Source organism: Mustelus asterias, chromosome 5 (assembly GCF_964213995.1).
Source record: "Mustelus asterias chromosome 5, sMusAst1.hap1.1, whole genome shotgun sequence".
In the NCBI taxonomy this organism is placed as follows: domain Eukaryota; kingdom Metazoa; phylum Chordata; class Chondrichthyes; order Carcharhiniformes; family Triakidae; genus Mustelus; species Mustelus asterias.
In genome coordinates this window covers 4226318-4240950 of record NC_135805.1, presented here as the reverse complement: position 1 = coordinate 4240950, position 14633 = coordinate 4226318, and the positions used below count along the sequence as shown (strand labels likewise).

The 14633-nt window shown below is 49.0% G+C and overlaps 1 protein-coding gene across 2 annotated transcripts in view; it reads right to left on the bottom strand.

Annotated features, from left to right (window-relative positions):
- Positions 1 to 14633, bottom strand: part of aars2 (alanyl-tRNA synthetase 2, mitochondrial (putative)) — a 149509-nt gene that overhangs the window by 28932 nt on the left and 105944 nt on the right. The window contains exons 15-17 of one of the 2 annotated variants that reach the window (XM_078212113.1): positions 9419 to 9556; positions 6184 to 6287; positions 4497 to 4605 (exon numbers count right to left, since the gene is read on the bottom strand). In XM_078212113.1, coding sequence (XP_078068239.1) covers positions 4497 to 4605; positions 6184 to 6287; positions 9419 to 9556 — 351 coding nt within the window. The remainder of the gene's footprint in view (positions 1 to 4496; positions 4606 to 6183; positions 6288 to 9418; positions 9557 to 14633) is intronic. The other variant, XR_013497728.1, reaches the window with a different exon arrangement.

The following is a 14633-nucleotide window of genomic DNA, read 5'->3' as shown; positions in this document are numbered from 1 at the left end:
GATGCATTGGAAAGGGTGCAGAAGAGATTTACCAGGATGTTGCCTGGTTTGGAGGATATGGACTATGAAGAAAGGTTGAACAAACTTGGATTGTTTTGATTGCAGCATCGGAGGATGGGGGGGGGGGACACCTGATAGAGGTTTACAAGATTATGGCAGGCTTGGATAGAGTGGATAGTCAGAATCTTTTCCCAGGGTCCAAGGGTCAATTAGGTTGAGAGTGAGAGGAGGAAAGTTTGAGAGAGACATAAGGGGCGAGATTTTCACACAGAGGGTGGCGAATGCCTGGAATGCACTGCCGGAGGTGGTGGTGGAAGCAGATTCTATAACAACATTCAACGAGCATCTGGATAGATACATGAATCGGCAGGGAATAGAGGGATATGGACCATGCAGAGGCAAGAAAATATTAGAGAGGCATCTGTGTCGGCACAGACTTGGTGGGCTTGTTCCTGTGCTGTACAGTTCTTTGTAATCTCTCACTGTCACTGGGGAAAAATCCTGGAATTCACTCCCTAACATCACTGTGGGTACACCACATTTTGATTTGATCTTTTGTCACATGAATTGGGATACAGTGATAAGTATTGTTTCTTGCTCGCTATACAAAGCATACCGCACATAGAATGACGTAGGTAGAAAGAGCAGGGGCGTCATACGAGAGCAATTCAGAGAGATGGGTGCGAGGCTAAAAAAATAAGGCCTCTAGGGTAGCAATCTCTGGACTGCTCCCAGTGCCTAGTGCTAGTGAGGCCAGGAACAGGGAGATTCTACAATTGAACACGTGGCTAAAGGACTGGTGCAAGAGGGAGGGTTTCAAATTCATAGAGCATTGGGAAGTCTTCATGAGAGGACGGCACCTGTATGGAAAGGATGTGTTACACCTTAACTGGAAGGGCACAAATATCCTGGCTGGGAGTTTTGCTGGAGTGTTTCGGCAGGGTTTAAACTAGTGTGGCAGGGGGATGGGGATCAAAACAGTAGGTCAGTAAGTACTGAGGCTGAGGTCGAGCTGGGGGCCAGGGCAAGGCTAGCTAAGAAGAGCATTCTGGAGCAGGATGACCTGAGTGGGCCTGGAGGTCTGGAGTGCATCTGCTTCAATGCGAGGAGTGTAACGGGTAAGACAGATGAACTTAGGGCCTTAATGCTTACGCGGAATTTGGGTGTGGTTGCGGTGACGGAGACATGGTTAAAAGGACAGGACTGGCAGCTGAATATTCCAGGGTAAAAGTGTTTGAGGCGAGACAGAGGAGGGGCTAAAAAACGTGGGGGAGTAGCGGTATTAGTTAGGGAGCATATTACAGCGGTGCAGAGGGTGGACAATTTAGAGGGGTCATGTAATGAGTCGCTGTGGGTGGAGCTCAGAAACAGGAAGGGTGCAGTCACTATGCTGGGGGTATACTACAGGCCACCCAACAGCCCACGGGAAGTGGAGGAACGGATATGTCAGGAGATTCTGGATATGTGCAGAAAAAATAGGGTTGTTGTAGTGGGAGACTTCAATTTCCCTGGTATAGACTGGAAAGTGCTTAGGGCTGGGGGTCTGGACGGGGAGGAATTTGTAAAATGCGTACTGGAAGGTTCTTTGGAACAGTATGTAGATAGCCCGACTAGAGAGGGGGCTATACTGGATCTAGTTCTGGGAAATGAGCCCGGTCAGGTCGTCAAAGTTTCGGTAGGGGAACATGTGGCAAATAGTGACCACAACTCTGTTAACTTTAGGATAGTAATGGACAAGGACGAGTGTTGTCCTAAGGGTAGGGTGCTAAATTGGGGGAAGACTAACTATAGCCGGATTAGGCAGGAATTGGTGGCCGTTGATTGGGAGAGGCTGTTTGGGGGTAAGTTCACGTCTGGCATGTGGGAGTCTTTTAAGGAACTATTGATAAGGCTGCAAGACAGGCATGTGCCTGTAAAAAGGAAGGATAGGAAAGGTAGGATTCGAGAGCCGTGGATAACCAGGGAAATTGAGGATCTGATCAAAAAGAAAAGAGAGGCATACATTAGGTCCAGGCAACTGAAAACAGATGGAGCTCTGGAGGAATAGAGAGAGAGTAGGAAAGAACTCAAACGGGGAGTTTGAAGGGCAAAAAGAGGTCACGAAATGTTCTTGGCAGACAGGATTAAGGAGAATCCTAAGGCATTTTATTCATATGTTAGGAACAAAAGAGTTGTCAGGGAAAAAGTCGGACCTCTCTGGGACAAAGGAGGGGAATTATGCTTCGAACCCAAGGGAATAGGGGAGATCCTAAATGAATACTTTGCATCGGTATTCACAAAGGAGAGGGACTTGTTGACTAGGAGTGTCTCAGAGGGAGGTGTTGACCTGTTAGAGAGAATCTCCATTACAAGGGAGGAAGTGTTAGGTTTTTTAGGTAACATTAAAACTGACAAATCCCCAGGGCCTGATGGCATCTATCCTAGACTGCTCAGGGAGATAAGAGATGTAATTGCTGGGCCTCTGACGGAAATCTTTGTCTCTTCATTGGACACAGGTGAGGTCCCTGAGGATTGGAGGATAGCGAATGTGGTACCGTTATTTAAGAAGGGTAGCAGGGATAACCCGGGTAATTATAGGCCAGTGAACTTGATGTCCGTGGTAGGGAAGTTGTTGGAGAGGGTTCTTAGAGACAGGATGTATGCGCATTTAGAACGGAACAATCTCATTAGTGGCAGACAGCATGGTTTTGTAAGAAGGAGGTCGTGCCTTACAAATTTGGTGGAGTTTTTTGAGGAAGTGACAAAAACAGTTGACGAAGGAAAGGCCGTGGATGTCGTCTATCTGGATTTCAGTAAGGCATTTGACAAAGTCCCTCATGGCAGGTTGGTTAAGAAGGTTAAGGCTCATGGGATACAAGGAGAGGTGGCTAGATGGGTAGAAAACTGGCTTGGCCACAGGAGACAGGGGGTAGCAGTCGAAGGGTCTTTTTCCGGCTGGAGGTCTGTGACCAGTGGTGTTCCGCAGGGCTCTGTACTGGGACCTCTGCTATTTGTGATATATGTGGAAGAAGGTGTAACTGGTGTTATCAGCAAGTTTGTGAATGACACGAAGATGGCTGGACTTGCGGATAGCGATGAACATTGTCGGACAATACAGCAGGATATAGATAGGCTGGAAAATTGGGCGGAGAAATGGCAGATGGAATTTAATCCAGATAAATGCGAAGTAATGCATTTTGGAAGAACTAATGTAGAGGGGAGTTATACAATAAATGGCAGAGCCATCAAGAATATAGAAACACAGAGGGACCTAGGTGTGCAAGTCCACAAATCCTTGAAGGTGGCAGCACAGGTGGAGAAGGTGGTGAAGAAGGCATATGGTATGCTTGCCTTTATAGGACGGGGTATAGAGTATAAAAGCTGGAGTCTGATGTTGCAGCTGTATAGAACGCTGGTTAGGCCACATTTGGAGTACTGCGTCCAGTTCTGGTCGCCGCACTACCAGAAGGACATGGAGGCTTTAGAGAGAGTGCAGAGAAGGTTTACCAGGATGTTGCCTGGTATGGAGGGTCTTAGCTATGAGGAGAGATTGGGTAAACTGGGCTTGTTCTCACTGGAAAGACGGAGAATGAGGGGAGACCTAATAGAGGTGTACAAAATTATGAGGGGTATAGATAGGGTGAACAGTGGGAAGCTTTTTCCCAGGTCGGAGGTGACGATCACGAGGGGTCACGGGTTCAAGGTGAGAGGGGCGAGGTATAACTCAGATATCAGAGGGACGTTTTTTACACAGAGAGTGGTGGGGGCCTGGAATGCGCTGCCAAGTAGGGTGGTGGAGGCAGACACGCTGACATCGTTTAAAACTTACCTGGATAGTCACATGAGCAGTCTGGGAATGGAGGGATACAAACGAATGGTCTAGTTGGACCAATGAGTGGCACAGGCTTGGAGAGCCGAAGGGCCTGTTTCCTGTGCTGTACTGTTCTTAGTTCTTAGAATATGTAGGGGAGAAGGAAAGGAGAGAGTGCAGAATATAGTGTTGCAATCATAGCTAGGGTGGTGAGGACCGTCAGCTTAATATATGATCTGACCATTCAAAAGTCTGATGGCAGCAGGGAAGAAGCTGTTCTTGAGTTGGTTGGTATGAGAGCTCAGGCTCTTGTGTCTTTTTCCTGACGGAAGAAGGTGGAAGAGGGTCCGGGATGCGTGGGGGCCTTGATTAAGCTAGCTGCTTTGCCGAGGCAGCGGGAAGTGTAGACAGAGTCAATAGATGGGTGTCTGGTTTGTGTGAGGGATTAGGCTACGTTCACAACCCTTTGACATTTCTGGCAGTCTTGGTCAGAGCAGGAGCCATACCAAGCTGTGATACATCCGGAAAGGATGTAACCTCAGCAGTTCAAGAAGGCAGCTCACCACCACCTTCTCAAGGGCAATTAGTGCTGGGCAATAAATGCTGGCCGAGCCAGTGACGTGCCAGACAGTGACGCCCTGTGAAAAAATTCTTTTAAAAATCGGGATGCGCTTACTCTACCAAGGACCTTGCCCTAGCCTCTCACCTCTTTGGCCTCATCTCCTGTAACTGCCAATACTCTGCTGATCCTCTTCCCCAGCTGCCTCTCCGATATAATCACCAGGTCCTGGATTGCACCAGTGCGCAGTAAATGCCTGAAAGAAGACAACGAGGGCACTGGATCTGAGAGCAAATCTCCCTCTGCACTCTCTCCATCAAACACTCCCAGGACAGGTACAGCATAGGGTGAGATACAGAGTAAAGCTCCCTCTACACTGTCTCCATCAAACACTCCCAGGACAGGTACAGCACGGGGTTAGATACAGAGTAAAGCTCCCTCTACACTGTCTCCATCAAACACTCCCAGGACAGGTACAGCACGGGGTTAGATACAGAGTAAAGCTCCCTCTACACTGTCCCCATCAAACACTCCCAGGACAGAGACAGCATGGGGTTAGATACAGAGTAAAGCTCCCTCTACACTGTCCCCATCAAACACTCCCAGGACAGGTACAGCACGGGGTTAGATACAGAGTAAAGCTCCCTCTACACTGTCCCCATCAAACACTCCCAGGACAGGTACAGCGCGGGGTTAGATACAGAGTAAAGCTCCCTCTACATTGTCCCCATCAAACACTCCCAGGACAAGTACAGCACGGGGTTAGATACAGAGTAAAGTTCCCTCTACACTGTCCCCATCAAACACTCCCAGGACAGGTACAGCACGGGGTTAGATACAGAGCAAAGTTCCCTCTACACTGTCCCCATCAAACACTCCCAGGACAGGTACAGCACGGGGTTAGATACAGAGTAAAGCTCCCTCTATACTGTCCCCATCAAACACTCCCAGGACAGGTACAGCACAGGGTTAGATACAGAGTAAAGCTCCCTCTACACTGTCCCCATCAAACACTCCCAGGACAGGTACAGCACGGGGTTAGATACAGAGTAAAGCTCCCTCTACACTGTCCCCATCAAACACTCCCAGGACAGGTACAGCACGGGGTTAGATACAGAGTAAAGCTCCCTCTACACTGTGCCCATCAAACACTCCCAGGACCCAGGACAGGTACAGCACGGCGTTAGATAGAGGGTAAAGCTCCCTCTACACTGTCCCCATCAAACACTCCCAGGATGTACAACACAGGGTTAGATATAGAGTAATCCTCCCTCTACACTGTCCCCATCAAACACTCCCAGGACAGGTACAGCACGGGGTTAGATACAGAGCAAAGTTCCCTCTACACTGTCCCCATCAAACACTCCCAGGACAGGTACTGCACGGGGTTAAATACAGAGTAAAGTTCCCTCTACACTGTCCCCCCATCAAACACTCCCAGGACAGGTACATAACGGGGTTAGATACAGAGTAAAGCTCCCACTACACTGTCCCCCATCAAACACTCCCAGGACAGGTACAGCACAGGGTTAGATACAGAGTAAAGCTCCCTCTACACTGTGCCCATCAAACACTCCCAGGATAGGTACAGCACGGGGTTAGATACAGAGTAAAGCTCCAACTACACTGTCCCCATCAAACACTCCCAGGACCCAGGACAGGTACAGCACAGGGTTAGATACAGAGTAAAGCTCCCTCTACACTGTGCCCATCAAACACTCCCAGGATAGGTACAGCACGGGGTTAGATACAGGGTAAAGCTCCAACTACACTGTCCCCATCAAACGATAGCACGAGGTTAAAAGCTCCATCCATTAAGGGAAGTGTTACTCACGTTCCACAGCAGAGTTCCACAGAGGTACGTTGTGTGTAATTTGAATGCAACAACTGTTCAATAGGCACTGCGACCGAAACCACACGCACAGGATCCGGATATACCTGGCATAGGCACAGAGGAGATAACTTTTAGTATCAAAGGAGGAATCAGATCTGGCCCTCTTGGCAGAAACACCACATGTGCCCCCAAAAAGCAAGGGCATAAAGAGTGGCCTTCTCCCAAGTCTATTAACACTGCAATGAAATTTGCACATCCCCACCCATCCATTCTCAATTGCAGCTGAAGCCAAAGTCTACACCAATCCTCTGTTCTGCCAGCAAAGGTAGCTCAGGGGCAGGGAATTCAATGACTGAGGTACAAGAACCAGCACAAACAACTGAACCCATTCTGCTGCTCTGAAGGAGCACCGCATTGTGGGACGGTCAGTACTAGAGAATGTCACACTGTCAGAGGGTCAGTGCTGAGGGAGTGCCGCACTGTCAGAGGGTCAGTACTGAGGGAGTGCCGCACTGTCAGAGGGTCAGTACTGAGGGAGTGCTGCACTGTCAGAGGGTCAGTGCTGAGGGAGTGCCGCACTGTCAGAGGGTCAGTACTGAGGAGTGCTGCACTGTCAGAGGGTCAGTACTAGAGAATGTCACACTGTCAGAGGGTCAGTGCTGAGGGAGTGCCGCACTGTCAGAGGGTCAGTACTGAGGGAGTGCTGCACTGTCAGAGGGTCAGTTCCCAGGGAGTGCTGCACTGTCAGAGAGTCAGTACTGAGGCAGTGCCGCACTGTCAGAGGGTCAGTGCTGAGGCAGTGCCGCACTGTCAGAGGGTCAGTGCTGAGGGAGTGCCACACTGTCAGAGGGTCAGTACTGAGGGAGGGCTGCACTATCAGAGGGTCAGTACTGAGGGAGGGCTGCACTGTCAGAGGGTCAGTACTGAGGGAGGGCTGCACTGTCAGAGGGTCAGTACTGAGGGAGTGCTGCACTGTCAGAGGGTCAGTGCTGAGGGAGTGCCGCACTGTCAGAGGGTCAGTACTGAGGGAGGGCTGCACTATCAGAGGGTCAGTACTGAGGGAGGGCTGCACTGTCAGAGGGTCAGTACTGAGGGAGGGCTGCACTGTCAGAGGGTCAGTACTGAGGGAGTGCTGCACTGTCAGAGGGTCAGTGCTGAGGGAGTGCCGCACTGTCAGAGGGTCAGTACTGAGGGAGTGCTGCACTGTCAGAGGGTCAGTGCTGAGGGAGTGCCGCATTGTCAGAGGGTCAGTACTGAGGGAGTGCCACACTGTCAGAGGGTCAGTACTAGAGAATGTCACACTGTCAGAGGGTCAGTACTGAGGGAGTGCCGCACTGTCAGAGGGTCAGTACTGAGGGAGTGCCGCACTGTCAGAGGGTCAGTACTGAGGGAGGGCTGCACTGTCAGAGGGTCAGTACTGAGGGAGTGCCGCACTGTCAGAGGGTCAGTACTGAGGGAGGGCTGCACTGTCAGAGGGTCAGTACTGAGGGAGTGCTGCACTGTCAGAGGGTCAGCGCTGAGGGAGTGCTGCACTGTCAGAGGGTCAGTACTACAGAATGTCACACTGTCAGAGGGTCAGTACTGAGGGAGTGCCGCACTGTCAGAGGGTCAGTACTGAGGGAGGGCCGCACTGTCAGAGGGTCAGTGCTGAGGGAGGGCTGCACTGTCAGAGGGTCAGTACTAGAGAATGTCACACTGTCAGAGGGTCAGTACTGAGGGAGTGCCGCACTGTCAGAGTGTCAGTACTGAGGGAGTGCCGCACTGTCAGAGGGTCAGTACTGAGGGAGTGCCGCACTGTCAGAGGGTCAGTGCTGAGGGAGTGCCGCACTGTCAGAGGGTCAGTACTGAGGGAGGGCTGCACTATCAGAGGGTCAGTGCTGAGGGAGTGCCACACTGTCAGAGGGTCAGTACTAGAGAATGTCACACTGTCAGAGGGTCAGTACTGAGGGAGTGCCGCACTGTCAGAGGGTCAGTACTGAGGGAGTGCCACACTGTCAGAGGGTCAGTTCCCAGGGAGTGCTGCACTGTCAGAGGGTCAGTACTGAGGGAGTGCCGCACTGTCAGAGGGTCAGTACTAGAGAATGTCACACTGTCAGAGGGTCAGTACTGAGGGAGTGCCGCACCGTCAGAGGGTCAGTACTGAGGCAGTGCCGCACTGTCAGAGAGTCAGTACTGAGGGAGGGCTGCACTATCAGAGGGTCAGTGCTGAGGTAGTGCCGCACTGTCAGAGGGTCAGTACTGAGGGAGTGCCGCACTATCAGAGGGTCAGTACTGAGGGAGAGCCGCAATGTCAGAGGGTCAGTACTGAGGGAGTGCCGCACTGTCAGAGGGTCAGTACTGAGGGAGTGCCGCACTGTCTGAGGGTCAGTACTGAGGGAGTGCCGCACTGTCAGAGAGTCAGTACTGAGGGAGGGCTGCACTATCAGAGGGTCAGTGCTGAGGGAGTGCCGCACTGTCAGAGGGTCAGTACTGAGGGAGTGCCGCACTATCAGAGGGTCAGTACTGAGGGAGAGCCGCAATGTCAGAGGGTCAGTACTGAGGGAGTGCCGCACTGTCAGAGGGTCAGTACTGAGGGAGTGCCGCACTGTCTGAGGGTCAGTACTGAGGGAGTGCCGCACTATCAGAGGGTCAGTACTGAGGGAGAGCCGCAATGTCAGAGGGTCAGTACTGAGGGAGTGCCGCACTGTCAGAGGGTCAGTACTGAGGGAGTGCCGCACTGTCTGAGGGTCAGTACTGAGGGAGTGCCGCACTGTCAGAGAGTCAGTACTGAGGGAGGGCTGCACTATCAGAGGGTCAGTGCTGAGGGAGTGCCGCACTGTCAGAGGGTCAGTACTGAGGGAGTGCCGCACTATCAGAGGGTCAGTACTGAGGGAGAGCCGCAATGTCAGAGGGTCAGTACTGAGGGAGTGCCGCACTGTCAGAGGGTCAGTACTGAGGGAGTGCCGCACTGTCTGAGGGTCAGTACTGAGGGAGTGCCGCACTGTCTGAGGGTCAGTACTGAGGGAGTGCCACACTGTCAGAGGGTCAGTGCTGAGGGAGCGCCGCACTGTCTGAAGGTCAGTGCTGAGGGAGCACTGCACTCAGAGGGTGAATGCTGAGGGAACGCCACACTATCGGATGGTGAGTGCTAAAGGACTGTTGCACTGTCAAAGAGTGAGTGCTGAGGGAGTGCTGCACTGCAAAACAGGGAATGGTAGTCTGACACGCAGCACGTGGTTGTTTTTGGTGCTGATACCTCATCGACTGTCCTCAGACCAGTGACTAACTTGGCCTGACTGAAAGGGAGCTCAAGAGTGAACACTTCCTCATCCCTTCGAATGATGTCTCGTACAATCTCCTCCACTTTCTCCAGCTGCTGCCCAGTGACCGAAGCCTGCAACATAATCAAATACACCATGTTAAACTGGACCAGAATCCCATCAGAAACAACACATTAAACTGGACCAGAATCCCATCAGAAACACATTAAACTGGACCAGAATCCCATCAGAAACACGTTAAACTGGATCAGAATCCCATCAGAAACAACACATTAAACTGGACCAGAATCCCATCAGAAACACATTAAACTGGACCAGAATCCCATCAGAAACACGTTAAACTGGACCAGAATCCTATCAGAAACACATTAAACTGGACCAGAATCCTATCAGAAACACATTAAACTGGACCAGAATCCCATCAGAAACACATTAAACTGGACCAGAATCCCATCAGAAACACGTTAAACTGGATCAGAATCCCATCAGAAACAACACATTGAACTGGACCAGACTCCCATCAGAAACACGTTAAACTGGACCAGAATCCCATCAGAAACACGTTAAACTGGACCAGAATCCCATCAGAAACAACACGTTAAACTGGATCAGAATCCCATCAGAAACACGTTAAACAGGATCAGAATCCCAACAGAAACACGTTAAACTGGACCAGAATCCCATCAGAAACACATTAAACTGGACCAGAATCCCATCAGAAACAACACGTTAAACTGGACCAGAATCCCATCAGAAACAACACGTTAAACTGGATCAGAATCCCATCAGAAACAACACGTTAAACTGGACCAGAATCCCATCAGAAACAACACGTTAAACTGGACCAGAATCCCATCAGAAACACGTTAAACTGGACCAGAATCCCATCAGAAACACAGTAAACTGGATCATAATCGCATCAGAAACACGTTAAACTGGACCAGAATCCCATCAGAAACACATTAAACTGGATCAGAATCCCATCAGAAACACGTTAAACTGGACCAGAATCCCATCAGAAACACATTAAAGTGGATCAGAATCCCATCAGAAACACATTAAACTGGACCAGAATCCCATCAGAAACAACACGTTAAACTGGACCAGAGTCCCATCAGAAACACATTAAACTGGATCAGAATCCCATTAAACTGGATCAGAATCCCATCAGAAACACATTAAACTGGACCAGAATCCCATCAGAAACACATTAAACTGGATCAGAATCCCATCAGAAACAACACGTTAAACTGGACCAGAATCCCATCAGAAACACGTTAAACTGGACCAGAATCCCATCAGAAACACATTAAACTGGATCAGAATCCCATCAGAAACACGTTAAACTGGGTCAGAATCCCATCAGAAACACATTAAACTGGATCAGAATCCCATCAGAAACATGTTAAACTGGATCAGAATCCCATCAGAAACATGTTAAACTGGATCAGAATCCCATCAGAAGGAACACGTTAAACTGGATCAGAATCCCATCAGAAACACATTAAACTGGATCAGAATCCCATCAGAAACACGTTAAACTGGATCAGAATCCCATCAGAAACAACACGTTAAACTAGATCAGAATCCCATCAGAAACACGTTAAACTGGATCAGAATCCCATCAGAAACACATCAAACTGGATCAGAATCCCATCAGAAACACATTAAACTGGATCAGAATCCCATCAGAAACAACTTGTTAAACTGGATCAGAATCCCATCAGAAACACGTTAAACTAGATCAGAGTCCCATCAGAAACACATTAAACTGGATCAGAATCCCATCAGAAACACGTTAAACTGGATCAGAATCCCATCAGAAACAACACGTTAAACTGGATCAGAATCCCATCAGAAACAAAGAACAAAGAACAATACAGCACAGGAACAGGCCCTTCGGCCCTCCAAGCCCGCGCCGCTCCCTGGTCCAAACTAGACCATTCTTTTGTATCCCTCCATTCCCACTCCGTTCATATGGCTGTCTAGATAAGTCTTAAACGTTCCCAGTGTGTCCGCCTCCACCAGCTTGCCTGGCAGCGCATTCCAGGCCCCCACCACCCTCTGTGTAAAATACGTCCTTCTGATATCCGTGTTAAACCTCCCCCCCTTCACCTTGAACCTATGACCCCTCGTGAACGTCACCACCGACCTGGGGAAAAGCTTCCCACCGTTCACCCTATCTATGCCTTTCATAATTTTATACACCTCTATTAAGTCTCCCCTCATCCTCCGTCTTTCCAGGAAGAACAACCCCAGTTTACCCAATCTCTCCTCATAACTAAGCCCCTCCATACCAGGCAACATCCTGGTAAACCCCCTCTGTACTCTCTCCAAAGCCTCCATGTCCTTCTGGTAGTGTGGCGACCAGAACTGGACGCAGTATTCCAGATGCGGCCGAACCAACGTTCTATACATCTGCAACATCAGACCCCAACTTTTATACTCTATGCCCCGTCCTATAAAGGCAAGCATGCCATATGCCTTCTTCACCACCTTCTCCACCTGTGACGTCACTTTCAAGGATCTGTGGACTTGCACACCCAGGTCCCTCTGCGTATCTACACCCTTTATGGTTCTGCCATTTATCATATAGCTCCTCCCTACATTATTTCCACCAAAATGCATCACTTCGCATTTATCAGGATTGAACTCCATCTGCCATTTCTTTGCCCAAATTTCCAGCCTATCTATATCCTTCTGTAGCTTCTGACAATGCTCCTCACTATCTGCAAGTCCTGCCAATTTTGTGTCGTCCGCAAACTTACTGATCACCCCAGTTACACCTTCTTCCAGATCATTTATATAAATCACAAACAGCAGAGGTCCCAATACAGAGCCCTGCGGAACACCACTAGTCACAGGCCTCCAGCCGGAAAAAGACCCTTCCACTAACACCCTCTGTCTTCTGTGACCAAGCCAGTTCTCCACCCATCTAGCCACCTCCCCCTTTATCCCAAGAGATCCAACCTTTTTCACCAGCCTACCATGAGGGACTTTGTCAAACGCTTTACTAAAGTCCATATAGACGACATCCACGGCCCTTCCCTCGTCAACCATTTTGGTCACTTCTTCAAAAAACTCCACCAGGTTAGTGAGGCATGACCTCCCTCTCACAAAACCATGCTGACTATCGTTAATGAGTTTATTCCTTTCTAAATGCGCATACATCCTATCTCTAAGAATCTTCTCCAACAACTTCCCCACCACGGACGTCAAGCTCACCGGCCTATAATTACCCGGGTTATCCTTCCTACCCTTCTTAAATAACGGGACCACATTAGCTATCCTCCAATCCTCTGGGACCTCACCTGCGTCCAGTGACGAGACAAAGATTTGCATCAGAGGCCCAGCGATTTCATCTCTCGTCTCCCTGAGCAGCCTTGGATAGATTCCATCAGGCCCTGGGGATTTGTCAGTCTTTAAATTCTCTAACAAACCTAACACTTCCTCCTTTGTAATGGAGATTTTCTCCAACGGTTCAACACTCCCCTCCATGACACTCCCAGTCAACACATCCCTCTCCTTTGTGAATACCGACGCAAAGTATTCATTTAGGATCTCCCCTACTTCTTTGGGCTCCAAGCATAATTCCCCACTTTTGTCCCCGAGAGGTCCGATTTTTTCCCTGACAACCCTTTTGTTCCTAACGTATGAATAAAATGCCTTGGGATTCTCCTTAATCCTGTCTGCCAAGGACATTTCGTGACCCCATTTTGCTCTTCTAATTCCCCGTGTTAAACATGTTAAACTGGATCAGAATCCCACCAGAAACAACACGTTAAACTGGATCAGAATCCCATCAGAAACACATTAAACTGGATCAAAATCCCATCAGAAACACGTTAAACTGGATCAGAATCCCATCAGAAACACGTTAAACTGGATCAGAATCCCATCAGAAACAACACGTTAAACTAGATCAGAATCCCATCAGAAACACGTTAAACTGGATCAGAATCCCATCAGAAACACATTAAACTGGATCAGAATCCCATCATAAACACGTTAAACTGGATCAGAATCCCATCAGAAACAACACGTTAAACTAGATCAGAATCCCATCAGAAACAACACGTTAAACTGGATCAGAATCCCATCAGAAACAACACGTTAAACTGGATCAGAATCCCATCAGAAACACGTTAAACTGGATCAGAATCCCATCAGAAACAACACGTTAAACTGGATCAGAATCCCATCAGAAACAACACGTTAAACTGGATCAGAATCCCATCAGAAACACGTTAAACTGGATCAGAATCCCATCAGAAACAACACGTTAAACTGGATCAGAATCCCATCAGAAACACATTAAACTGGATCAGAATCCCATCAGAAACATGTTAAACTGGGTCAGAATCCCATCAGAAACACATTAAACTGGATCAGAATCCCATCTTTGGGTCCTCGCTGTCCACGGGGATGGTGCCAGAGGACTGGAGAATGGCGAATGTTGTTCCTCTGTTTAAGAAAGGGAATAGAAATGACCCTGGTAATTATAGACCGGTTAGTCTTACTTCGGTGGTTGGTAAATTGATGGAAAGGGTCCTTAGGGATGGGATTTACGACCATTTAGAAAGATGCGGATTAATCCGAGATAGTCAGCACGGATTCGTGAAGGGCAAGTCGTGCCTCACAAATTTGATAGAATTTTTTGAGGAGGTAACTAAGTGTGTTGATGAAGGTAGGGCAGTTGATGTCATATACATGGATTTTAGTAAGGCCTTTGATAAGGTCCCCCATGGTCGGCTTATGATGAAAGTGAGGAGGTGTGGGATAGAGGGAAAGTTGGCCGATTGGATAGGTAACTGGCTGTCTGACCGAAGACAGAGGGTGGTGGTCGATGGAAAATTTTCGGATTGGAGGCAGGTTGCTAGCGGTGTGCCGCAGGGATCAGTGCTTGGTCCTCTGCTCTTTGTGATTTTTATTAATGACTTAGAGGAGGGGGCTGAAGGGTGGATCAGTAAATTTGCTGATGACACCAAGATTGGTGGAGTAGTGGATGAGGTGGAGGGCTGTTGTAGGCTGCAAATAGACATAGATAGGATGCAAAGCTGGGCTGAAAAATGGCAAATGGAGTTTAACCCTGATAAATGTGAGGTGATTCATTTTGGTAGGACAAATTTAAATGTGGATTACAGGGTCAAAGGTAGGGTTCTGAAGACTGTGGAGGAACAGAGAGATCTT